General features: G+C 37.3%; 1 protein-coding gene and 1 long non-coding RNA gene across 11 annotated transcripts in view; one reads left to right on the forward strand and one right to left on the reverse strand.

Annotated features, from left to right (window-relative positions):
* Positions 1 to 22339, forward strand: part of ZGRF1 (zinc finger GRF-type containing 1) — a 58683-nt gene extending 36344 nt beyond the window's left edge. For 5 of the 10 annotated variants that reach the window (XM_069593477.1, XM_069593481.1, XM_069593483.1 and 2 more), the window contains 13 exons: positions 236 to 375; positions 3112 to 3255; positions 5144 to 5258; positions 6387 to 6649; positions 9598 to 9757; positions 13125 to 13202; positions 13403 to 13550; positions 15259 to 15386; positions 18920 to 19043; positions 20390 to 20566; positions 20705 to 20839; positions 21553 to 21814; positions 21990 to 22339. In XM_069593477.1, coding sequence (XP_069449578.1) covers positions 236 to 375; positions 3112 to 3255; positions 5144 to 5258; positions 6387 to 6649; positions 9598 to 9757; positions 13125 to 13202; positions 13403 to 13550; positions 15259 to 15386; positions 18920 to 19043; positions 20390 to 20566; positions 20705 to 20839; positions 21553 to 21814; positions 21990 to 22150 — 2035 coding nt within the window. In that variant the 3' untranslated portion in view covers positions 22151 to 22339. Of the gene's footprint in view, positions 1 to 235; positions 376 to 3111; positions 3256 to 5143; positions 5259 to 6386; positions 6650 to 9597; positions 9758 to 13124; positions 13203 to 13402; positions 13551 to 15258; positions 15387 to 18919; positions 19044 to 20389; positions 20567 to 20704; positions 20840 to 21552; positions 21815 to 21989 lie in introns of those variants that run through there. The other 5 variants (XM_069593478.1, XR_011257629.1, XR_011257630.1 and 2 more) reach the window with 5 other exon arrangements.
* The window catches only part of LOC138442308 (uncharacterized), a 58676-nt gene that overhangs the window by 15362 nt on the left and 16874 nt on the right, over positions 1 to 26440 (reverse strand). Inside the window, exons 2-3 of the long non-coding RNA XR_011257635.1 lie at positions 7203 to 8978; positions 6332 to 6397 (exon numbers count right to left, since the gene is read on the reverse strand). This is a non-coding gene — a long non-coding RNA (uncharacterized lncRNA). The remainder of the gene's footprint in view (positions 1 to 6331; positions 6398 to 7202; positions 8979 to 26440) is intronic.

The following is a 26440-nucleotide window of genomic DNA, read 5'->3' on the forward strand; positions in this document are numbered from 1 at the left end:
GCCACCAGGGAATTCCCCTTTATTTATTTAAAAATAAAAAACTTCATCCATTTTTTTTTTACAAGAAAAAACTTTGTGATTATGTGGTGATGGATGTTAACTTATTATGGTGATAATTTCATAGTATACACATATATCATGATGTTGTACACCTGGAATAATGTATGTTAATTATCTCAAAAAAACTTCATACTTCAGTATTCAAATTCAGTTTTGTCTCTTACTCATTTTGCAGAAAAGGATTTGATTTTCAAAGAAAACGGTACGGTAAACTAAAGAAGTTTACTACTGTAGATCCTGAATTTTATAATGAACCTAAGAGCAAACTTTATCTTAAACTGAGTCGGAAAGAAAGTTCATCTGCTTACAGCAAAGGTGGGTTGATATGATGCTGCTGTGACTGAGTCTAGCCTTGTATCTCAGTTATATGTGTGGTGTGCTGTGTGCTCTTTGTATGAACTACAGGTAGCTATAATAGGTACTAGATTTAGCTTTGCTTTGTTGACTCACTTTAATCATTTAAAATAACTAATCAAATAACTAAAGCAAGCTAGGTGAGGATAAATCACAGGAGTAGGTCGTGAAACCAACATAATAATTAACCCAAATTAGCGTACATAAGGTCCTTAGAAAGCATATTTTAAGTTTTAAGGTTTTTAAAATGTTACTCAAGTGATATAGTTCTGTAAGTAATCTTATAGAATTTATCTTTTTTACTTAATAGTATAACATTGCTGCAGCACACAGATATTATTGATGTTGATCTAAAATCTAGTCTAGATTACTTGTTTTGTGTATAGCATTTTATTTTGTGACTGTGCCACGGTTCATTCATTCACTCTTCCATCGATGATCGTTTGGTTTCTAAGGTCTGCCATTGTGAACAGTGTGCCATAAATATTCTTATACTATCCTGTAGATGTGCACGAGTTTCTTTTAGATATAATTCTAGGAATGAAAATGCTGTTACAGGAAATGAAAATGCCACACAAACCTGTAGGCTCTAGTGCCGAACTGATTTCTACAGTGGTGACGTCAGTTTATACTCCTATCTTGTGACTCAGCATACTCAAATGAGTATGAAATGATCTCATTGTGGTTTTAGTTTGCATTTCTCTGCTTGCCAGTGATGTTGAATAGCTCTTCATGTGTTTATTAGTTATATATTTCTCCTTACCCATTTTATTATTGTTTTGTTTATAATCTTACAGTTCTTTATATATTTTTCATGTAATCTTTTGTTAATATATAAATATATATATGGTGACTATCTTCCTTCATGTATAAAATAGTAATAATAATACTACCTATCTGACATTTAAAATGTCTGCTGACCCAGAACGTAACATAGGTTATTGTGTTTTACTTAAAACACAAAATTCCCATACATACATGACCTGCTGATGGACTCTGATCTATTTACCTATCCTAGGTGCTTAGCAGCTACGTGGGTTGCTGCCGCATTTCTCATGCTCAAAGTCCTTTTGGTAGCCTTAGTTTTTTCCCCAGAGTTTAACCTCAGGATGGATTCTGGAGTCAACTGCTCCAAGAGTGATAGGATTATTCCATCATCTATTAAATAATGTTCCAGTTGGCCTTCTGTACCTGTAATTCCTTGGTTGGTAAGCTTGGAGTTAACCTAGGAATCTGTTGGGGGAAATTCTTTGTGTGTGTGTTTTTAGAATTCCTTTCTATCTCTGAAGGATTAGTGGTTTCCCAGCTTTGTAAGATTTTATAAGATTTTATCATCCTTTTTGTCCCGTTCCTTTTGTGACTTCCTTAAGAATCTCTGAAATAAGTCTGGCTTTCCCTGCCCCACCACTGGCTGTTTTCTAGCACTGTACTGGATTTGGATTTCATATGTCTTCTGTCATTTCAATAGGATTTAGGGAGAAAGGAGAGGTTTTTTTTTTTTTCTGTCAGCTATTTTGAATTGGAGATCTTTTTAAAATTGTGAATATTAAATAAAAAAGTATTTGCAAATAGGAAATTGCTTAAGTATATGTTACCTCAACTGGCAGATATTTTTAAGTAAATTGGGTATAAATTATACTATAGGTCAGCTTTTCCTCAGTTTCCTAAATATATTTCCTTAAAAAAATAGTTCTGTAGGGGTATTGAATATGAGTTAATATAAGAATTTAAAAAATTGGTTCCACATTAAACAACCTTAATTCAAGATTTTTCCGTTTTAATATGTGATTTGCATTGGACTTACAAAAGTGGGAACGTAGTTTTCTGTAAACAGTAATTTTCCCCTTCATACTTATAGTGATTAAGTTATAGAAGAGTGAGTGAAGTTGCTCAGTCGTGTCCAGCTGCTTGCAACCCCATGGGCTGTAGCCTACCATGCTCCTCCATCCATGGGATTTTCCAGGCAGGAGTACTGGAGTGGGTTGCCATTTCCTTCTCCAGAGGATCTTCCCGACCCAGGAATTGAACCTGGGTCTGCCACATTGTAGGCAGACGCTTTACCATCTGAGCCACCAGGGAAATCACTAAGTTATAAAGTAAAGCAGCAAATACAGCTATTAATATTGTAAGTAAGTTTTAGAACAAATGGAATTGACTCGTTGTAGGTGTAAATTCAAACTGATGGTAGAAATAATGCAGGGGTAGTCTGGAAAGTAGCCTGCTAGCCGTGAGTGCTCAGTGTACTGTGGAGAAGAAAGGAGAACATTAATTAATCTGGAGCATCTGTTAACTGGAAGTCTATTAAGAGAACTTGTATTCTGTCCACAGATTGCCACATTTATTTGAGCATGGAAACCGTTAAAGGGCAGAGCATCTTTTTAGGCTAATATTCTCCCTTGGAAAAATCAAATGTAGCTATAAAACTGTTTTATAAGAGAAAAATGAGTTAGATGTTGTTTTTATTTATAGTGTTTTTTTTAAAAATAATTATGAAGTAACTTTAAAAGCATAAAATTGAGTTAAAATCATGGAAATGAAATGGTACCAGTTCAGGTCTCTGTTTGGGTGGAATCATGTCAATTATAATAACCATATTTGTTTTTTGAAAAACAGTGTAGGACTAAGCATCAAAGAAAATCCGAGGTAGCTTTGGATTGAGGATTGTTCTGAGACCTGTAAAAGTGTTTGTCTTTTCAGATGATCTTTGGGTGGTTTCAAAAACCCTAGACTTTGAATTGGATACTTTTATTGCATGTAGTACTTTCTTTGGACCATCATCTATCAATGAGGTAGAGCTTCTACCTTTGAAAGGTTATTTCCCTTCAAACTGGCCCACTAACAGTAAGTATTACTATGACCATATTACTTTATATTTAAAAAGAATGAAAGACATGTGATGCACTGTAAGCAAGCCTGCCAACTTTGTGTGGGATCATTTGATTAAAGCCAACAAAAAAGGAGAAGGAAATGGCAACCCACTCCAGTATTCTTGCCTGGAAAAGTCCATGGATAGAAAAACCTGGTGGGCTGCAGTCCATGGGGTTACACCACTGAGCACACAGGCATGAGGCGGGTGGAGGCAGATGGATTGGTAGCAGTGAAAAAGCCAACAAAAAACATCCGCCTCTACTTCCTATTGGGCTTCCCTAATAGCTCAGTTGGTAAAGAATCCACCTGCAATGCAGGAGACTCCAGTTCGATTCCTGGGTCGGGAAGATCCACCGGAGAAAGGAAAGGCTACCCACTCCAGTCTTCTGGCCTAGAGAATTCCATGGATCATATAGAGTCAGACCGCCGGGAATCGCAGAGTCAGACACGACTGGGCCACTTTCACTTTCACTTCTTCCTATTACTGTATGCGATGTTCCTAAAAACATGTATACAGAATATTTCTATAGCTCAAGTCCCAGAGCGCTAACAAACAGTACAGTAAAATCTTGACCTCTCACTTAAGTGTTCTGTTATAGTTGAATTTTACATGGTATATACTTGATTTCTAAAAATATAAATAAGAATTTTCTTAATTTCTTACAAGTTCTGGTTCTTGATTTATTTAATTCTCTTGGTTTATTCTAGTAGTATATATTTAATAAACCATTTTTATATTGAGAAAGTCTTGTAGATTTTACAGGAGATTTTGTGAGCAGTTGGATATGATGATTTTCATTTTGAGGCTATTTTATCATCTGCCTTTAGAAATTCTTTTTTCTTTTTGACCATATTGTGTGGCATGCAGGATCTTAGTTCCCTAACCAGGAGTCAACCTGTACCTGTGTATTGGGAGCATGGAGTCTTAACCTCTAGATTGCCAAGGAGGTCCCAAGAAATTGTTAATAACACAATAGGGTATGAGCCTTATTTATTTATTTTTTAAATTATTACTAGTTTTTAATAAAGAAAGCTTTAGTAAGCTCAAACTGAAAGTGAAGGTCACTCAGTTGTGTCTGGTTCTTTGCGAACCCATGGACTATATATAGTCCATGGAATTCTTGAGGCCAGAATACTGGAGTGGGTGGCCTTTCCCTTCTCCAGGGGATCTTCCCAACCTGGTAAGCTGAATTCCTATCCAATTCTATGAATCTGTTACTTCTCTATACATTTTGATCTCTGGAATAATTTCTGATGGTTCAATTTGATCCATAACTAATTAAGACACGGCATTTAATGACCCATTTCACCTATTTCATAGACTTTTTAAACTTTATTTTTTTTTCCCTTTAGAACGGAATAAACCTCGTCAATTAGCTTGAGTTCAGTAAGAGCCTAATTAAGTGAACACTTGTCATTTTTCGAATGCATATTTTCATATTTGTTGCAGTTGTTTCCTCACCAATAAACAGCATTCTAATCTGCTTTCCTTATATTTCTATAAAATAACTGAGGAAAAAATGTTCAAATTACACACATGCTACTATATAGTACAATGTGGTATGCTGATAAATGGAACTGCCAGCTGTTAAGCAGTGTCGCCATGCCCTAACAGTTGTTCTTGTTTCATTAACTGATATATGGAAGTCCAAATTTGATATGTGATGCAGTTTATAAAGTATGAATGAGCAGGTAGTATACTGGTTTAATGGATAAAAGGACTTCTGCATATACTTAAGGGTTTATGTTGTGACTAATCCATATAACTGAGTTACATGGACATTTAATAGTTGTTTTTTTTTTTAATTTTTTTTGTCCATTTGTTTATATTAAATGTTCATGTTTTGTATTGCGTCTATAGCAGTGGTCCACGCCTTATTGGTTTGTAATGCCAGCACAGAGCTGACCACTTTAAAGAATATTCGTGACTACTTTAATCCAGCTACTCTGCCTCTAACACAGTACCTGATAGCAATGTAAGTCAGTGTTTACCTTTGGGTCATTGGTGGTATTCAAAAATGGTGACTAATCATGAGTATGAAAATGGAGTAAAAGTACGTTACATAAATTTTTGCCAACAAAGTGTTAATTTTCTTTCAGGGATTATGGGGTTCCTCTTCATTAGTAGTTAAAAAGAGAAAGGGGAGGTACACATCATTTCCCAACAATTAATCTGTTTATTTATTTATTGTGGTTGGGGCTAACAAGGGTTACTGCAGATATTTTTCTTTTTTTTTTTTTTCATTTTTCAAGGAATAATTTCTTAAGGATCTTTTGAGTGTTTTTATTTTTTTATTTATCTGTATTTTATGTTGCAAATTATTAAACATTTAAAATTATGTAACATTTTACAGCTTTAATACAGTATATGTATTGATACTGATCTTATTCTTGACATAACCTATATCTTCATTTTTAATTTCTCAACCACCTTGTCCCTTTCTTTAAAAAATTGGAAGTGACATGTTGAATTTACTGTAAAGTGATAGAAAAAGTCTACATTCTAATTTGGAATGTTATGATCTAACTTGTGGTATTTCATTTTTTTTCACCATAATGAAGTCCTAGGTAAAAAGGTAAATATCCTTAAAAAAAAAAAAAAAAGGTAAATATCCTTATCCATTATGTCATTTATCTACTTTGAAATGAATTCAGTCTTTTTTTTTAATTCAGTCTTAATAGAAATAAAACCAGTTTATTTCCATTTTACCTTAAATGGAAGCTATATTAACTGTCTTAGTTGGTTTTGTTTAACAGAACATGGGCTTTAAAGTTAGCATACCACTTATTAACTGTGTGCTTTTGGGGGAAGAGGTTAATATTTCTATATCGCTATATGGGATAAATAAGTACTTAGTGTTGTTGTGAAGATTACATCAAGTAACATAAAATGCTTAGCATACTGCCAGCATATAGTAGGTTTTCAACAAATGTTCTGTTTTCATCCACCCTCCTCCAAACTGGGGTATATGTTCATTTGTGTCTCCAAAAAAACCTTTCTCTGTGATGCTTATAAAGTGAAGGCTAAGTTACAAATAGGTCTACTTACCTGTTTCAAAAGCCTTTCATTTAAAAAAATCTTTTTCATGCTGCCTTTTTACTAGGTCTTCATCAACTACAATGAACAACAAGAGAGTCAATAAGAGAAAGTTTATCCCACCAGCCTTCTCAAATATCAACACAAAATTTGAACTACTCAGTATAGAAGCAACATTGAAGTTGGCTAGTGAGTTAATTCAGGCGCACAAGTTAAACAAAGATCAGGCTGCAGCTCTAATTCAGATAGCGCAAATGATGGCATCACGCCAGAGTGTTGAAGAAGCGAAGGAACTGGCAACTCACACCCTCCCTATCACGATCATCCACGGTAAGAAGCAGAAAGAAAACAGTTCTAATAGTAAATACATTGTTATATAAGCTGTGTCACTCAATCTGCACCTTTGTAATTTCCTAGTCAAACAAGATTCCAGAATAACTCAACAGATCTTTTCAAACCTGAACCCCCTTCAGTATCTTTCTCTCTGGATTAAGTGATTTTCTCTTAACCCTCCTCCCTCTCTCTTACTGTTTCTTTCCCCCCATTAGATCAGTCACTGAGATGTCCCTTCTCGTTTCCTCCTATTTTTCATACTGATGTTTCATTTTCATTTCATATTTTCTATCCTCTCCTGCTCATTTGTACCCACTCAATCCAGGCCTTTAACATACCTCCATATCGCCTAGTTAGTGAGAGTGTGGGCTCTTAGCTTTCATTCCCTCCTCTGTAAAATAAAGTGTGATAATAGCATCTGTCTCATAGGTTTGGGGGATCAAATGTTAACATAGATAAAGAGCTCAGAATGGTACCTGGCACATGGGAGGCACTTAGTAAAGTTAGCATGTATTAGTTATGATCTCACACAGCTTTCTAATTGATCTACCTTTAGTTTTTCCTTACTTCATATTTTCACTCAAGTTGTTGTTCAGTCGCTAAGTTGTATCCAACTCTTTGCAACCCCATGAACTGCAACAAGCCGGGCTTCACTCAAGTTCCGTTTAGTTCAGTCGCTCAGTCATGTCCGACTCTTTGCGACCCCATGAATTGCAGCACGCCAGGCCTCCCTGTCCATCACCAACTCCTGGAGTTCACTCAGACTCAAGTCCATTGAGTCACTGTTGCCATCCAGCCATCTCATCCTCTGTCGTCCCCTTCTCCTCCTGCCCCCAATCCCTCCCAGCACCAGAGTCTGTTCCAGTGAGTCAGCTCTTCGCATGAGGTGGCCAAAGTATTGGAGTTTCAGCTTCAGCATCATTCCTTCCAAAGAAATCCCAGGGCTGATCTCCTTCAGAATGGACTGGTTGGATCTCCTTGCAGTCCAAGGGACTCTCAAGAGTCTTCTCCAACACCACAGTTCAAAGGCATCAATTCTTCGGTGCTCAGCTTTCTTCACAGTCCAACTCTCACATGCGTACACGACCACTGGGAAAACCATAGCCTTGACTAGACGGACCTTAGTCGGCAAAGTAATGTCTCTGCTTTTGAATATGCTATCTAGGTTGGTCATAACTTTTCTTCCAAGGAGTAAACGTGTTTTAATTTCATGGCTGCAGTCACCATCTGCAGTGATTTTGGAGCCCCCCAAAATAAAGTCTGACACTGTTTCCACTGTTTCCCCATCTATTTCCCATGAAGTGATGGGACCAGATACCATGATCTTCATTTTCTGAATGTTGAGCTTTAAGCCAGCTTTTTCACTCTCCTCTTTCACTTTCATCAAGAGGCTTTGTAGTTCCTCTTCACTTTCTACCATAAGGGTGGTGTCATCTGCATATCTGAGGTTATTGATATTTCTCCTGGCAATCTTGATTCCAGCTTGTGCTTCTTCCAGCCCAGCATTTCTCATGATGTACTTTACTCTGCATAGAAGTTAAATAAGTAGGGTGACAATATACAGCCTTGATGCATTCCTTTCCTAGTTTGGAACCAGTCTGTTGTCCCATGTCCAGTTCTAACTGTTGCTTCCTGACCTGCATACAGATTTCTCAAGAGGCAGGTCAGGTGGTCTGGTATTCCCATCTCTCTCAGAATTTTCCACAGTGTATTGTGATCCACACAGTCAAAGGCTTTGGCATAGTCAATAAAGCAGAAATAGATGTTTTTCTGGAACTCTCTTGCTTTATCCATGATCCAGCAGATGTTGGCAATTTGATCTCTGGTTCCTCTGCCTTTTCTAAAACCAGCTTGAACATCAGGAAGTTCACGGTTCACATATTGTTGAAGCCTGGCTTGGAGAATTTTGAGCATTACTGTACTAGCATGTAAGATGAGTGCAATTGTTTGGTAGTTTGAGCATTTTTTGGCATTGCCTTTCTTTGGGATTGGAATGAAAACTGACCTTTTCCAGTCCTGTGGCCACTGCTGAGTTTTCCAAATTTGCTGGCATATTGAGTGCAGCACTTTCCCAGCATCATCTTTCAGGATTTGAAATAGCTCCACTGGAATTCCATCATCTCCACTAGCTTTGTTCGTAGTGATGCTTTCTAAGGCCCACTTGACTTCACATTCCAGGATATCTGGCTCTAGATGAGTGATCACACCATTGTGATTATCCAGGTCATGAAGATCTTTTTTGTACAGTTCTTCTGTGTATTCTTGCCACCTCTTCTTAATATCTTCTGCTTCTGTTAGGTCCATACCATTTACTCAAGTAGTTTTTCTTAAAAAAAAAAAAACAACTGATTAAGTCAGTTCCATTGCTTAAAATTCTTCGTTGATTTCCACTGGCCTTTAAAATATAATTCAAACTTTTAGCCTTAGCAAGCAAAACTCTTTGCGATTTATCCCCTTGTCATCTTTGTCAGACCGTCTCCTCTCTTGCCTTTTTGCTACAGGCCATACAGAAATACTTACCAGCTTCATGCTTTGTCACCTCTCTGCCTGGAATGATCCTTTCCTTAAGAGTTGGAATATCTTACCCTGGAAGACTTAGTTCTCCTATTCTTTTTATTTTTAGGAAGTATTCCCATCTCCACCAAAGGAAAGAGAGATGTTCTTTCTCTAATGCCAATAGCCTTACTTAACCGTATTGTTTTATCATTGTTCTTTACTTGTCTATCTTCCTAAGTAGACTGTGGTCTCGTTAAATGTGAAAGTCTTTGATTATCTATGCATTTACTCCTTGTGCTAATTAAACACAAGGTGGGCACACAATATTTTTAAATAAATTAATTAAATGAAGGAGAGAGGGAGATGGATGGATGAGATATTTCTTGTGCTTTTCAGAAATTTATTTACAATATTGCTTTTACTTTTCTTCCCCCCTTCAAAATAATTAGGTGTTTTCGGAGCAGGGAAGAGTTACTTGCTGGCCGTGGTGATTTTGTTTTTTGTGCAACTATTTGAAAAATGTGAAGCTCTTACAGTTGGAAATGCAAGACCGTGGAAACTTCTAATTTCTTCTTCTACTAATGTAGCTGTTGATAGAGTGCTTCTTGGGTAGGTAGGACAGGTGTATTTAAGTGCCTAATGTTTTAGGTTGCTGTTGAGAGGCAGTCTACCATGGGCCCTAAATGTCCATGCACATTTGTGCTGGGCATGCCGGACAGGCAAGGCCTTTTTCTCTGACTCAAGAACCAGAGTCCATGAAACAGGAAGAGGCTGACTTAATAGTTTGTAAGTAGGATAAAATACATACGAAACTTGACAGTTTTGACACAGGATGGGATACTCATGTAAAAATCTAGCCAAGGACATACGTTGTTGGGGGAGGCAATCCACCTAACCCAACACATTTTCCCAGTTGTGTTTGCAGTAAGCAACCTTGACTGATGATGTGATATCTCCCTCCAGGACCAACAGCAGAGCTGCTGATTTCTTGTTACAAAAATAGTGGATGTCCAGGCTCAGTGTTCCTTTCCTACAGTCCACTGCAGTGCAGGTGTCTGTCTGCATTCTCTGTGTCTCCTCATACGACTTGGGGACCACAGGAGACCACTGTAGACACGTTAGTGCTTATGCTGCTTCCTATGCCATGAGTAAAAGTCCTTTGTCTCCGACCCAGGAGCTTAGGGTGGCTACTTTGAAAGTAGGCTAAAATTGCAGAACCAAGTTACAGGTTGTTCTCTCATCTACCTTCCTGTATGAACACATAATAGTAAAATAGCTAACAGTTTGATGAAATTATGTTTTGGTTTCAATAAGAGGGATCCACCTTTAGTTTTACCTTTGTCCCATCCTTGTGCCAAAATCATCAGATTTCGTATGTGATTTTTTTCCTTGTTGCTGTTGTTTAGTTATTAAATCATATCCAACTCTTTATGGCCCCATGGACTGTAGCCCACCAGGCTCCTCTGTCCGTGGGATTTTCCAGGCAAGAATACTGGAGTGGGTTGCCATTTCCTTCTCCAGGGGATCTTCTCGATCCATTCTTCCAGGGGTTTAACCCAGGGATTAAACCCATGTCTCCTGCATTGGCAGGCAGATTCTTTACTACTGAGCCACCAGGGAAGCTTGATCTTTTTTCCTAGTTACAAACTAAAAGGTTAGCTTCTTGCTGTTTCATGGAAGCAATAGTGCAATCTGTTATACAGGGTAAAATTTTTGTGTAAGATTTTTAAAAAATGCAAAGAAGGTATCACATAATGTTTTACCAGTATTCCAATGTTTAATGATCTGAATTTCAACACAAATGATAAAGTTTAATTAGGAGAAATAATCCATTATTTATAAGTATAGCTTTTAAAAAAATTAACTTTTATAATTGTATTAGGTAATAGGTATAGTAGAAAATATGCAGCCCTAACATTTTATTACATTTCTTTACAGACTTGCAATACATATACAGACATTCATTTTGTTTTCCAAACTTAGTTTTCAACAGTATATACTGTTTGTTTTGTGTCCTGCTTTTTTTTTTTTTTTTACTCAGATTATTTCTTTATGGTATTGTCTTAGAAACCAAAATTGTCATATCTCTGTTTTTTTAAATTTAAATTTATTTATTTTAATTGAAGGCTAATTACTTTACAATATTGTATTGGTTCTGCCACACATCAACATGAATCCGCCACTGGTGTACACGTGTTCCCCTTCCTGAACCCCCCTCCCACTTCCCTCCCCATAGCTCTATTATATGCCATGATTTTTGATCTATAAACAATTTTTGATCAGTAAGGTCTTTCCAAGCCTTTGCTATTATAAATAATATTGTAACCAAGATCCGTAAACATAAATCTTTGTCTCCATTTCTGATTCTTTTCTGAGGACAGACCTAGGCCTAGAACAAAAGGTATGAACATTTTAAAGCTTCTTGATATTCTTTGTAAGATTGCCCTCTAGGCAAGTTCTACCTGTGTGTACTATTCTAAGTAATCTAACAGTGGCTGAGGATATTTTTTGACTCAGGATAATGAGCAGTTACTTGGGGACAAACTAGAGAGAACTTTAGATTGCTTAGCTTGAGATAAAAATTTAACTCTGATCTGTTTAGAAGAGAAAAATCAAGAAGCCAGAAGAGTGAGGACTGACTATGAAAGGTAACAAAAAACAGAGAAGAGATTCTTTAATGCTTAAGCCTCTGATGAGGGCCTGAGGAATGTGGACTGCAGTTAGGATCTGTATCTATCCCAACTGCGTGTAAGCTGGACCCAGACATTTCTTCACACTGAACTGACATTTAGCTATGTACTTGGATAATGCATTTCAACCACAATGGATAGAATAGGATGAAGAATTTCTTGAGAAGAAATAAAATATTTTTTGCCCATGATATGATGAGGATACTACACTGTTCTCATAGAATTAACACACTTATATTGAAAAACATATATCAACTAGTTTTTCAGACTGAAAAATGGCTGCTATCCAAGACAAAAACTTAAAAAATGCAAAACTTGAAGTCTATTCATGTATTGATTGACATTAAACAAACTGCTTCAAGATTATCTAGGAAAACGATGTTTGGAGAGCCATAGTTTCTTTCATTTTCCAGTTCTTTATTCTCCATTTGAGGTGATAGATGTTTCAGAAGCCTGGATGTTCAATGAGTCCCTCCTCTGTTCCTCACATAAAGCAGGAGCTGTAAGATACGGAAGAGGGAAGGGAGAGGGCTGCTGCTGCACAAAGCCCTTACTAGGGGGGTCACGGGTGTGGAAGAACAGTCACCCATATCTTTTGGAGGTAGACAGACTTGCCCAGGTTTGATTCATGATTGCCTCACTTATTAGCCATGTGGCCTGACTTAGCAAAATACCTGACTTAGAGCTGAGTTTCAGTTCCTCATCTCTAAGATGAGATATCGTACAGAGCTGTAAGGAGTATTAAATTATCAAGGCAAGGTATATAAAGAGGCTAACACTCTTCCCACTAAACCTTGATGTTAAATATATTGTAGCTATTGCTTTCCACGATGTCTTTAGGGCAGTTTTGTCTTTTTTGTTTATTTTTGTGGTTTTTTTTTTTTTTTTTTTTGGGCCATGCCATGCGGCTTGTAGGATCTTCTATAATTCCTCAACCAGGGATGGAACTGGGCCACAGCAGTGAGAGAACAAAGTCTTGATCAGTAGATTGTCAGGGAGTCCCTAGGGCAATTTTATTTGTGATAAATTCTAACATCAGTATTTTATGAACATTTCATGAGCCCTCAACATAAGATAATACATATTTTTAAAAATTCTCTGAAATACATTTTATAAAAAGTTTTTCAGCTACATTGCCTTTGAGTTTAGGCATTTCACATTAAACTACATGACTATAAAATATATTGTTATACAAAGTTATTTTCATAATGTGTATATTATATGAAATTTTGTTTTAGATTCTGTTTTCTAAACAGTAAATCTGTTTCACCCTGTTTTCTTTAAAGGCTTCTTAGTCTTGGATTTGAAAAGTTTGTCAGAGTTGGGAGTGTCAGAAAGATTGCCAAGCCAGTTTTACCTTACAGGTAAGAATGCCAAAATCCAAAAGTCACAGAATGTACACAGAAGTATAATTTTACATAACTCTTACCTTAAATTTGGTTTTTGAAGAAGACTAGAGAAAGCCTTTTTCTTGGTGTTAATTTAGGAACTCTTGTGTTTTGCTTTTCTGTGATACTACTAAAATAGAATAAAAGGGTATTCTTTTATGTAATTGTTTTTTAAGTTTGTATGCTGGCTCAGAAAATGAAAATGAACAATTAAAAGAACTACATGCACTCATGAAGGAAGACTTGACCCCTGTGGAAAGAGTCTATGTGAGGAAAAGTATTGAGCAGCATAAACTGGGGACCAATAAAACCTTGCTGAAACAGGTGAGAGGAAACAGCGTCAGTTGTTTATTTCTTTAATTTATATTATTTTTATTCCTATTGAGAGAAATATTATTCCTATTTATTTCCCTTAAGTAAATAAATAAAACCCAACTATGATAGCTGAGAGTCAACTAAAGTGAGCCTGTCTATGCAATCCGTGTTTTATTTTATTGACACTGGGCCAAATATCCAAGTGAATTTTATCTTTGATGCTTTCCTAGAAAACCAAGCCCTTCAGGGTCTGTCTGAAATGTGTCCAAGAACCTGGGAGGCTCAGACCATGGATCCCAGGTATTGGGAGCCCACGTTGGACACATAGGGTCTCTGGCTGTAGCAAGTAGTATCATCGCCCTTGTCAAGTTCTGGCTCAAGACAGGGTGTCAGCTTTGAGGAGAGAGGTCTTCAGTAGCTTTCTCCTATAAAACAAAGCATGGGGGAAGAAAAGGGAGTGGAAGAAAAGAGGGTTGTTGACTTGTTGGACAGGGTGGACATGGGTCACTTTCTGCAAGAGGTTTGGGACAATCAAGGTGCTTGGCACCATTTCAGTGAGCTACTGCTGAAATACCATTGCTTAGCAAACAAAATCTCAGTAACTGAAGACAACAAACTTCATGAATCAGTGATTCTGTGGTCAGGTGGTGTAGGTCATACCTCTCAGTCTGAGAACAGCTGTCTGTGGCATGATGGCCCTCTCCTGACAGATGGCAGAAGTGCAGGAGGGCAGGCTGGATCCTACAGATACATGTAAAGCTTTTGTTCGTAGCATGTCTGCTAACATTGCACTTGCTATAGCAGGGTCATGTGACCAAGCCCAGCATCAGTGGGGCTGGGAAATATACTTCACCTACTTCTCTGGTGGGAAGCGCTGCAAAGTCATACAGTAAAGGGTGTGGATGAGTAATAAATACTCTCATGGTGAAGGAGAGAAAATTGGAAATAGTAATGTCTACAATAAGTTTTGGTTCTAGGAGTCCTCAGAATGCTTCAGACTAGCTTTTTATTCCAAGTATGGACTTAACTTCCCTCCTTTTTCCCCAACCAAATCCAGAAGGGCTTAGTTTGACTACACTCAGCTAGTACAAATTAGTCATTTATGTGAACCTACTTGAGCTTCTCTGGTGGCTCAGACGGTAAAGAATCTGTCTGCAATGCAGGAGACCAGGGTTTGATCCCTGACTTGGGAAGATCCCCTAGAGAAGAGAATGGCAACCCACTCCAGTATTCTTCCTGGAGAATTCCATGGACAGAAGAGCCTGGTGGGCTATAGTCCATGGGGTCGCAAAGAGTCGGACACGACTGACTAGCGCACACACTTACTTTACATCCTTATCCAGCATACTGCTATGTTGCTATAGTCTATTGCTCATTGGTGTCACTTGTTCATAAGTAAAATCCTTTTAAGAGGAATTCCTTGTGTGGGAATAATGAAAATGTAGATGTCACGTGGCCTGTTTTCTGGTTGGTGCTGATTAAATTAGGACTAGCTCATTTATTGGAGAAGAAAATGGCAACCCACTCCAGTGTTCTTGCCTGGAGAATCCCAGGAATGGCGGAGCTTGGTGGGCTGCCGTCTACGGGGTCACACAGAGTCGGACACAACTGAAGCGACTTAGCAGCAGCAGCTCATTTATGATTTTAGCCTAGAAGTTCTTTGGTAAGTATATTCTTTTGTTTAATAGTTGTTAATAACATTCTCATTACAATGAAGGTTCGAGTAGTTGGAGTTACCTGTGCAGCCTGCCCGTTCCCATGCATGAATGATTTGAAGTTCCCTGTGGTTGTCCTGGATGAGTGTAGTCAAATAACAGAACCTGCTTCTCTCCTTCCCATTGCAAGGTAACCTAAGAGGTTCTTTTCCAAAGACTCTCGGATGTTACAGTTATTTCAAACATTTCCTCAGTTGAAACTCTTACCAAACTTTTGTGAAAATTCCTAGCAATGCAAGTACTAAACTGATTCTTTAAAAGAATGTAAAAGGAAATTTGAGGTGGGGAGGAGTTAGTATATCAAAATTTGGTTAGATCACAGTTTAGACACCTGAATCACGTAATTCATAAAAGCCTTGAAAGTTCTAGTGCTAGGATTCTGTTGGAACATTGCACATCTCTTAACCAGATTAAAGGTGCCTCTTTAGTCACAGTTTAAGAACCTAACTCTATGTCTTCTTTGGAGAAATGTCTATTTAGTTCTTTGGCCCATTTTTTGATAGGGTCGTTTATTTTTCTGGACTTGAGCTGCAGAAGTTGCTTGTATATTTTTGAGATTAGTTGTTTGTCAGTTGCTTCATTAGCTATTATTTTCTCCCATTCAGAAGGCTGTCTTTTCACCTTGCTTATATTTTCCTTTGTTGTGCAGAAGCTTTTAATTTTAATTAGATCCCATTTGTTTATTTTTGCTTTTATTTCCAGCATTCTGGGAGGTGGATCATAGAGGATCCTGCTGTGATTTATGTCTGAGAGTGTTTTGCCTATGTTCTCCTCTAGGAGTTTTATAGTTTCTGATCTTACATTTAGATCTTTAATCCATTTTGAGTTTATTTTTGTGTGCGGTGTTAGAAAGTGATCTAGTTTCATTCTTTTACAAGTGGTTGACCAGTTTTCCCAGCACCACTTGTTAAAGAGATTGTCTTTACTCCATTGTATATTCTTGCCTCCTTTGTCAAAGATAAGGTGTCCATATGTGTGTGGATTTATCTCTGGGCTTTCTATTTTGTTCCATTGATCTATATGTCTGTCTTTGTGCCAGTACCATACTGTCTTGATGACTGTGGCTTTGTAGTAGAGCCTGAAGTCAGGCAAGTTGATTCCTCCAGTTCCATTCTTCTTTCTCAAGATTGCTTTGGCTATTCGAGGTTTTTTGTATTTCCATACAAATCTTGAAATTATTTGTTCTAGTTCTGTGAAAAATGTGGCTGGTAGCTTGATAGGGATTGCATTGAATTTGTAAATTGCTTTGGGTAGTATACTCATTTTCACTATATTGATTCTTCCAATCCATGAACATGGTATATTTCTCCATCTATTAGTGTCCTCTTTGATTTCTTTCATCAGTGTTTTATAGTTTTCTATATATAGGTCTTTAGTTTCTTTAGGTAGATATATTCCTAAGTATTTTATTCTTTTTGTTGCAATGAACATCACTCATTATTAGAGAAATGCAAATCAAAACCACAGTGAGGTACCACTTCACACCAGTCAGAATGGCTGCGATCCAAAAATCTGCAAGCAATAAATGCTGGAGAGGGTGTGGAAAAAAGGGAACCCTCCTACACTGTTGGTGGGAATGCAAACTAGTACAGCCACTATGGAGAACAGTGTGGAGATTCCTTAAAAAATTGCAAATAGAACTCCCTTATGACCCAGCAATCCCACTTCTGGGCATACACATCGAGGAAACCAGAATTGAAAGAGACACATGTACCCCAATGTTCATCGCAGCACTGTTTATAATAGCCAGGACATGGAAACAACCTAGATGTCCATCAGCAGATGAATGGATAAGAAAGCTGTGGTACATATACACAATGGAGTATTACTCAGCCGTTAAAAAGAATTCATTTGAATCAGTTCTGATGAGATGGATGAAACTGGAGCCGATTATACAGAGTGAAGTAAGCCAGAAAGAAAAACACCAATACAGTATACTAACACATATATATGGAATTTAGGAAGATGGCAATGACGACCCTGTATGCAAGACAGGGAAAGAGACACAGATGTGTATAACGGACTTTTGGACTCAGAGGGAGAGGGAGAGGGTGGGATGATTTGGGAGAATGACATTCTAACATGTATACTATCATGTGAATTGAATCGCCAGTCTATGTCTGACGCAGGATGCAGCATGCTTGGGGCTGGTGCATGGGGATGACCCAGAAAGATGTTATGGGGAGGGAGGTGGGAGGGGGGTTCATGTTTGGGAATGCATGTAAGAATTAAAGATTTTAAAATTTAAAAAATAAAAAACTAAAAAAAATAAAAATTAAAATAAAAAAACAAAAGGATAAAAAAAAAAAAAAGAACCTAACTCTACTGAAGAATACCTTGATATAATTCCAGTGTTTACGTTCGAGAATAGTTTTTAGATTATGAAAGTAGATAACATATATAAAGAAAAATAAGTTGAAAGTTATCTACTAAAATTTAGGAAACTATGAAATCTTCTAAGCTGTCTCAGCCCATTGAAATACTGCTTTTAAAGCGTCTCTTTCTGAGGAATCCTAAAGGTAGAGGAGGGTGTGCTAAACTAGCCCAGACTAATAGGCTCAAGTCCTAGGCCTTGTTCTGTCCCTCTTTGTTGTTTTGCTTTTTCCTTCTTTATAGTAAATATTTAATCTTCTGATTTCCAGTTTACAAGTGTTGAAAATACACAAGGAAGATTTTACTTCACCAGTACTTTTATGTTAATATATTTTGATGCAATATATATGGCAATAAATCTCTACACATCATAAGCAAAAGTATGGGGTTTCTTCCCTTAAAAAAAAATGGGGATGTAACATTAACAAACACTTTTAAAATAAAGCACACAATTATTTTGGTGAATTTACAGATCTTTTCCCCCAGGCGTAAAGGATGAGGGAGGAGGGCATCAACTGTGATGCTCTGCTTGAGACTTGGGAGGTTCCTGCATCAGGGGGCTTTCAGGGTTTAAACTGGGACAGTCCTGGGCACCAGGACTGTTTGGTCACCCTAATCAGGAGCCGGGGATGGAGAGAGTAAGGCCTTGCGTAGAGGGAAGAGGAGCAATATTTACGGAGCATCTACTGTATACTAAACACATTACATGCTTAAATTCTTACAACAGCAATAATCCTTGCAAGGTACTATTATATCAAGGTTACTGATAAAAATACTGACACTGTAGAGATTAAATAACTTGCTGTGTCCATAGAATATAATAGAGGTAAAACTTGGATATAGGTTTTTCTACAAAACTTGGATTTTCCCCTGCTATATATTACTCCTATTTAAAAAGACATTTAACCCCTGAGAACCTAATAGGCTTCATCTGTAAAACAAAAGTTTAAGCTAAGTGACTTCTAAGAAAGTTTTTAAGTCTTAAGTTTATAGATTCTAAAAATCATTATTGTCAAAGTGTGTTCTGTGAAATACTGATTCCTTGCCAAGGCAGGGGACACTTAATAGGTTTTATGTGGAAAAAAGTAAAGTTATGTAGAGGATTTTTTACTTAAGCATAACTTTTTAAAGCCTTTGAATATACCTAGTAGCACTATTAAGCCTTGTATGTTCTCAGTACACTTCAGGGTATTCAGATTCTTTGAAATACATTTTAGAAAACAGTGCAATAAATGATATTAATGCATATTTTTCTCATTGCTTAGATTAATTTTTAGAATTTTGTTGTAGGTTTGAGTGTGAAAAGCTGATACTTGTTGGAGATCCCAAACAGCTTCCTCCTACTATTCAGGGTTCTGATGCAGCTCACGAAAATGGACTGGAACAAACTCTTTTTGACCGACTCTGCTTAATGGTACTACTTCTGAATTCATACAGAGTTATCATTCACTGATTATTCACTGTGTAGGTTGATAGAAAATACAATATATTTAGGGCAAGACCAGGTCCTTGCCCTAAAATTGTTTTAATTGGAGTCGTTTAGAAAGTACTCATCTTAACGAAAAGGAGAGCACTAATAACCTAACAATAAAATGAATCTTTCCCCTGTGAATTTTAGTAGTGGGTAGTAAGTATATTGATTTTGCTATAAAATAAAAACAGGCTATGACGTTTCTCTCATCCATGTCCACTGTTGAAGAGCCCAAGTGCATCTGCGGGTCTGATGCTATTTCTTTTCTCTTTTTTCATTTCAGCTTTCGATGCTATTTCTATATCCAACTTTTGAGAAACTGACAAACTGTTTTCCATAGCAGCTGTACCATTGTACATTCCCAACAGCAATGTGCAAGGGTTCTAATTTCTCCACATCTTTACCATAATGTTATTTTTCATTTTTAAAAAACTAATAACTTTCTTAATAGGTGTGAAGCGGTATCTCATTGTGTTTCCCCTAATGTATGATGATGTTGAACATCTTTCATGCATTATCTTTGGAAAAATGCCTGTTCAAGCCCTTTGCCAATTTTGAATTGGGTTGTTTCTGTTGTTCAGTTGTAGGGGTTCTTTATGTATTTTGGATATTAGTTCCTTATCAGATATATAATTTGTAAATATTTTCTTCCATTTGATGGGTTGTCTGTTCATAAATTTATGCCCTAAAAGAGTTTTGGGGATTGATTTTTTTCCTCACATATTTTTCTGCTTTGTCCATGTGATCACTAACCCTGCATTTTATTACATATTATTATCAGAGTACCTTGTAACTTTTCAAAATGTTCAAACAGTATTATAGAACATTTTGCAAATAAAGACCAGGAGAGCCCTGAAATAGATGGGAATTAGTTTACGACCTGTTAGCAAAATTAGAAACTTGTTTGAAGATTCGGAGTGAAAAATAGCTTGTACCCAAGGAGGAACGTTAATGGGTTATCACCAACAATTTCTGATTTGTTTTTAAAGATTTCTTTTCAATTTAGTGTTAGGCCAACTCCACATAGGTTCTGAAGGTATAATGTTAGATACCAAATTTACTAGTCTAAGATTTGTTTTATAATTTTAATATTAAGTTTACTATGAAAATATTTTTATTAATTTTTTTAAAGTTCTTTTTATTCATAGTCCATTTTATCATGGTTGTAATTTATTTACTAAAGCACAATATGGCAGTAGTTTTAAACTTTAAAATATTATTGTGGATTTTTTTTCCCCTAAGGAAAAAAATGTTTTAATTCCTTATTTTTCTGTACTTAAATTTCTTAGGGTCACAAGCCAATTCTGTTGAGAACTCAGTACCGTTGTCACCCCACAATCAGTGCTATTGCTAATGATCTGTTTTATGAAGGAAATCTCATGAATGGCATTTCCGAAACAGAGAGGAGCCCTTTACTGGAATGGCTTCCAACTCTGTGTTTCTATAACGTAAAAGGACTGGAACAGGTAAATAACATTAATGTTGATAAGAGTCAACCCAGTTTAGCTTCCTGTTTTAATTGTATTGTTGTTGTCTGTATGACTTTCTTGGACTTTCTGTAGCATTTCTGGGAAATATAATCTAGGTTCTGTTTCTTATTCCAGATTGAGAGAGGTAACAGCTTTCATAATGTGGCAGAAGCTGCTTTTACACTCAAGTTGATTCAATCACTGATTGCAAGTGGAATAGCGGGCTCCATGATTGGGGTGATAACATTATACAAATCCCAGATGTACAAGGTCCGTATTACATATGATGATACTTATCATTATTAAATATTATAATTTCATATTATAATATTTGTTATTACATTCATTGTGCTTTAGGTTGTATTGGTTTGGTGCTAGAAAAGCTTTTAGGACTTTAAGGGATTAAAAAGCAGCATTTAGATTTTTGTCTACTGTGGCTTTTTTCTATATAATTAGATGTAAACCTAACAAGGTTTAATTAAATTCCGTTTACAGCTGTTGGGGCAAAAATGCAAATAAACAAATTAGAGGGAAGGAAATACGGTGTATGCTTTGTGTTTTGAGACAGATGGGATTGAATCTGTTTTCCAAAATGTTCTTTCACTATTGTTACATTTTATCAGTAAATCAAAGATAGATCCCAGATATTAATCTACTCACAAGCCAGTTACTTCTAACTAGTTTTAATTTATATTAATTTACTTTTAGTATTTGTCATGTTTCATTATTAGTTTATCAACTCTAAATTAGTATATCCAGATGAGTTCCCAGCAATAGATAAATCATCACTTTGATTTTGGTTTGTAACTTATATTATCACCTAGTTATTTATCATTTTAGAGACTAAGTCTCTGTGAGTAATAAAATGAAAGTTACCCACTATTAGTTAAATGATAATGGCAGCCAAGGGCAGGCGGAGAGGTGTAGGTTCTTCATGAAGACACTGTCTGCACTGCATGATTCTGGTCATCTTTCCTCTGTAGCTCTGTCATCTACTCAGTGCTGCGGACTTCGACCATCCTAACGTGAAAGCTGTGCAGGTGTCCACAGTAGATGCTTTTCAGGGAGCTGAAAAGGAGATCATTATTCTGTCCTGCGTAAGGACCAGACAAGTAGGATTTATTGATTCAGAAAAAAGAATGAATGTTGCATTGACCAGAGGAAGGAGGCATTTGTTGATTGTAGGAAATTTAGCCTGTCTGAGGAAAAATCGACTATGGGGGCGTGTGATCCAACACTGTGAAGGTAAAACAAAAATGTATTTAATTCAAGCATTTTGAATTAAAACTGACTTTTGTGTTAGTGCCTGGGGTGTTTCAGGTAGGAACTACTCTGAATTTGCCACTATGGGTGATGAATGAAATGATGAAATGGACACCACTGTAAAATATAGTTGTCTCATGTTTTGTATCTTTTGAAGGGAGGGAAGGTGGATTGCAGCATGCAAGCCAGTATGAACCACAACTGGACCTTCTCCTTAAAGATTATCTTGAAAAACAAGCAGAAGAAAAACAGAAGAAAAAGGCTGAAAAAGATAAATTGACAGATAAAAAATCTTATTCACAAAAAGACATGGTATAGTTTGTAAAGTTCAAATTCATTTTATACTATACATTTGTATATTTTTATTACTCCCTAACTCTTGTAATTGGGGGGAAAAAAAGATTTAAATATAAGTAAAATCTGCTCTTCATAAAAAGTATAATTACTTAAGATAGGCAAATGTTGAAGGAACTATAAAATCTCACCAATAAAAATTATTTCTGAAAATTATGGCTCTGTTTCTAAAGAAATGAATTTTAAAAGGAGCAGGAAAAAGCTTTTATGGGGATGTTACTTCAAAAATAAGTGATTATCTCAAAAACTCATCTTTTAAAATGCATCTACACAGTTATACTGACATGCTCCTTTCTGAACTACAGTGCTATCAGAATCTTAAGAAATATACTGCCCTATCATTCTGTAAGTAAAAACATTCACAATAAAACTTCCTTTTAAAAAATATTTGTTTATTTGGTTGTGCTGGGTCTCAGCTGCAGCATGTGGGATCTACTTCCCTGACCATGGATCGAACCTGGGCTGCATGCCCAGATTGGGAATGCAGAGTTTAGCCACTGGACCATGAGGGACATTCCTTCACAATAAAACTTTTAAGAAAGTACAAAAGAAAGGAAAAAAAGTATCTAAAAGTCCGTTCCTAGAGATAGCAGTGCTCAAAACCGGCCATGACTCTGCAATAGTAGGTGCTCAATAACGATCTGTTGGATGAACAAAGAATGAATGAAAGACTCCCCTTGGCTCATTTCCTTCTGGTCTTTTCTCTGTGTATTTGTTTGCACAGTAGTTACTGGTATATATTATAATGGATTTTAACCATTATAAAAAGAATACATTCCCCTTATAGAAAATTTGAAAAATTCAGAAGACTACACAATGAAAAATAAAAAGCATCTAGAGATTCCCTACACAGAGATAATAATTGCTGATATATTGCTTCAGTCTTTTTTCTATGCTTATATTCTATATTTATGTATGTAAATAAACCACTTGTATGATTTTTAGCCATTATTAACAAAGGAACATTTACTTATCCTTCATGGAAAAATAGCAAGGGCTTGATTATAATTAATATCAATGAAATATTTGTCTTTACCAATTACAAGCTCATGGCTCAAGTCACTCAATATTTATTTTAAAGATGCAGGACTTCCATGGTGGTCCAATGGTTGAGAATCCGCCTTCCAGTGCAGGGGACATGGGTTCAATCCCTGGTCATGGAACTAAGATGCTGCATTGCACAGGGCACTAAGCCCGCACTGTGCACCTAGAGAGCCTGCAAGCTCTAGAGGCTGTGAGCTGCAGTAGGAATACATTGCCACAGTACGAATAATATGCCACAGTACAGATCCAGCACAGTGAAAAAAAGATGCATAAAATTGCTTACTGGAATTACTTCACTATGAAAAATGACCCAGGCTACCTCTATGCAACTCTTCTTTTGTTTGGGAGAAAATGAATCTAACAAAAGTTGTAATTCTCCAAGCCTTGTCCACAATGTGTTAATGGTTACAACAGCAGGTGCTCTTTAAATGTAAATAAAAGCTGTAACTTGAGTTCAGGTTATACACAACTGGATAGGAGACACCCCAGAAATCACCCATTGCCTGCTGCAGACCCCTGTGAGCTCTGTGTGTCTTCAGTAGGTTAACTAGGACAGAGACCCAGGCCTGGAGATAGCATGTGAGATGCCACCTGCAGGCTAGTCAGCTGCGTGCCCCAGCTGAGCTCTGCATCACCATCTGGGAAGACAGGAGTGGAGAGAAGCCTTTAGTGATCTGTCATTACCCTAAACAGGCCCCACTGAGCCAGAAGTTACTATCCTACCCTGGAACTGTGTGTCTTAAAACCGGAAGAAAAGGAGTAACCTTAATGGACCAGTTTACTCCCAGGCTCTCTTGAGAATTCAAACTTGAGCACCACATGATGTCAACAATAGGAACAACAAAGGAGCCACATTTTCATGATGTGAAAAGATGGCAGAACAGAAGGACTTTGAGCTCTTCTCTCATGAGCACACCAAAATCACAACTAACTGCTGAACGACCATCAGTAAAAAGACTGGAACCTAGCAATAACAAAAAATATTCTACACCCAAAGACAAAATGAAGAAACTCAACAAGATTTTATTTGATGTAATCAAATCCCAAACACTCCAGGTGGGCAAGCTGCAAACTGGAGAACAATTATATTATACAAGTTCTTCCACAGGAGTGAGGGTTCTGAGTCCCGCATCAGGCCTGGGGGTCTGGCATCAAGAGGAGGAGTCTCTAGAGCATTTGGTTTTGACATCTAGCAGGGCTTGAGTGCAGGAGCTCCACTCTTGGAGGGCACACACAGTCTCATGTGCACCAGGACCCTAGGCAAAAGTAGTGACCTCATAGGGCTCTGGGCCAGATCTACCTGCCAGTCTTAGAGGGTCTTCTGGGGTGGTGTGGTGCACTGTGGAGCTCACCAGTGACAGAGGTACTGGGGAGCATCCACTGATGTGAACGGTCCTGGAGGCTGCCACTGGGGGACCAAGACCTTGCCCCACCCAACAGCCTGTAGGCTCCAGTGCTGGGACATCTTAGGCCAAACAACAAACAGGGTAGGAATACAGCCACATCCATCAGCAGTCAAGCTGCCTAACGATTTCCTGGGCCCATAGCCACCTCTAGACACATCCTCTGACATGGCCCTGTCCACCAGAGGGCCAAGACCCAGCTCTACTTATCAGTGGACAGGCACCAGCCCTTCCCATCAGGAAGCCTGCACAAGCCTCCAGACCAGCCTCACCCACCAGTGGGCAGAAACCAGAAGTAAGAAAACTAAGATCCTGCAGCCTGTGGAACTAAATCTGCAGATGCAGATCAGACCTACCCTGCAACCAGCTGGTCCCTGGCCCTTGCTAGGACACATAGGACATCCCCCACAGATGGCCACTTATCCAAGGTTGAGAAACATAATTAACCTTCCACATATAAAAAATACAGATATAAACAGACGAAATGAGATGGCAAAGGAGTATTTTCCAAATGAAGGAACAAGACAAAACCCCAGAACAACTAAGTGACATGGAGATAAGCAGTTATCTGAGAGAGTTCGCAGAATATATGAGGCAGAATAGATAAGTGAGCTGTAAGACAGAATGGTGGAAATCGCTGCCCTGGAACAGAATAAAAAGAATGAAAAGAAATTGCAACAGTTTAAGAGACCTCTGGGACAATGTCCTGCACTCTGAAAACTCTAAGATGCTGACGAAAAAATCAAAGATGATACAAGCAGATGGAAAGATATACTGTGTTCTTGGATTAGAAGAATTAATATTGTCAAAATGACTATACTACCCAAAGCAATCTACAAATTCAATGCAACTCCTATCAGATTACCAATGGCATTTTTTCACAGAACATTTTTTTAAAATTTGTATGGAAACAAAAGACCCTAAATAGTCAAAGCAATCTTAAGAAAGAAAAACAGCTAGGGGAATCAGGCTCCCAGACTACAGACTATACTACAAAGCTACAGGAATCAAAACAATGTCGTACTGGCACAAAAACAGATATACTGATCAATGGGACAGGATAAAAATCCCAGAGATAAAACACATGCTCCTGTGGTCAATTAACCTGTCACAAAGGCAAGAATACAGAATGGAGAAAAGAGAGTCTCTTCAGTGAGTGGTGCTGGGAAGACTCAACAGCTACATGTAAAAGAATGAAATTAGAACATTCTCTAACATCATCTATTCAAAGTAAATTAAAGACCCAAATGTAAAACTGGATACTATAAAATTCTTAAAGGAAAACACAGGCAGAACACTCTTTGACATAAATCGTGGCAATGTCTTTTCGGATCCACCAGCTAGAGCAATGGAAATTAAACAAATGAGAAGAAATAAACTTAAGAGTTTTTTTGCACAGCAAAGTAAAACATGAACAAAATAAAAAGACAACTTACAGAATGGGAAAAAATATTTGCAGACAATACTACTGACAAGGGATTAATCTCTGAAATATACAAATAACTCATATAGCTCAATACCAAAAATATAAACAACCTAATCAAAAAATGGGCAGAAGATCTAAATAGATTATTTCTCCAGAAAAGACATACAGATGGCCAACAGACACTTGAAAAAATGTTCAACATCACTTATCATTAGAAAAATGCAAATCTAAACCACAATGAGCTATCACTTTACACCAGTCAGAATGGCTATCATCAGAAAGTCTACAAATAATTAATGCTGGAGAGCATGTGGAGAAAAGGACATCCTACATGGTTGGTGGGAATGTATATTGGTACAACCACTAGGGAGGACACTATGG

Source organism: Ovis canadensis, chromosome 6 (genome assembly GCF_042477335.2).
Source record: "Ovis canadensis isolate MfBH-ARS-UI-01 breed Bighorn chromosome 6, ARS-UI_OviCan_v2, whole genome shotgun sequence".
In the NCBI taxonomy this organism is placed as follows: Eukaryota; Metazoa; Chordata; class Mammalia; order Artiodactyla; family Bovidae; genus Ovis; species Ovis canadensis.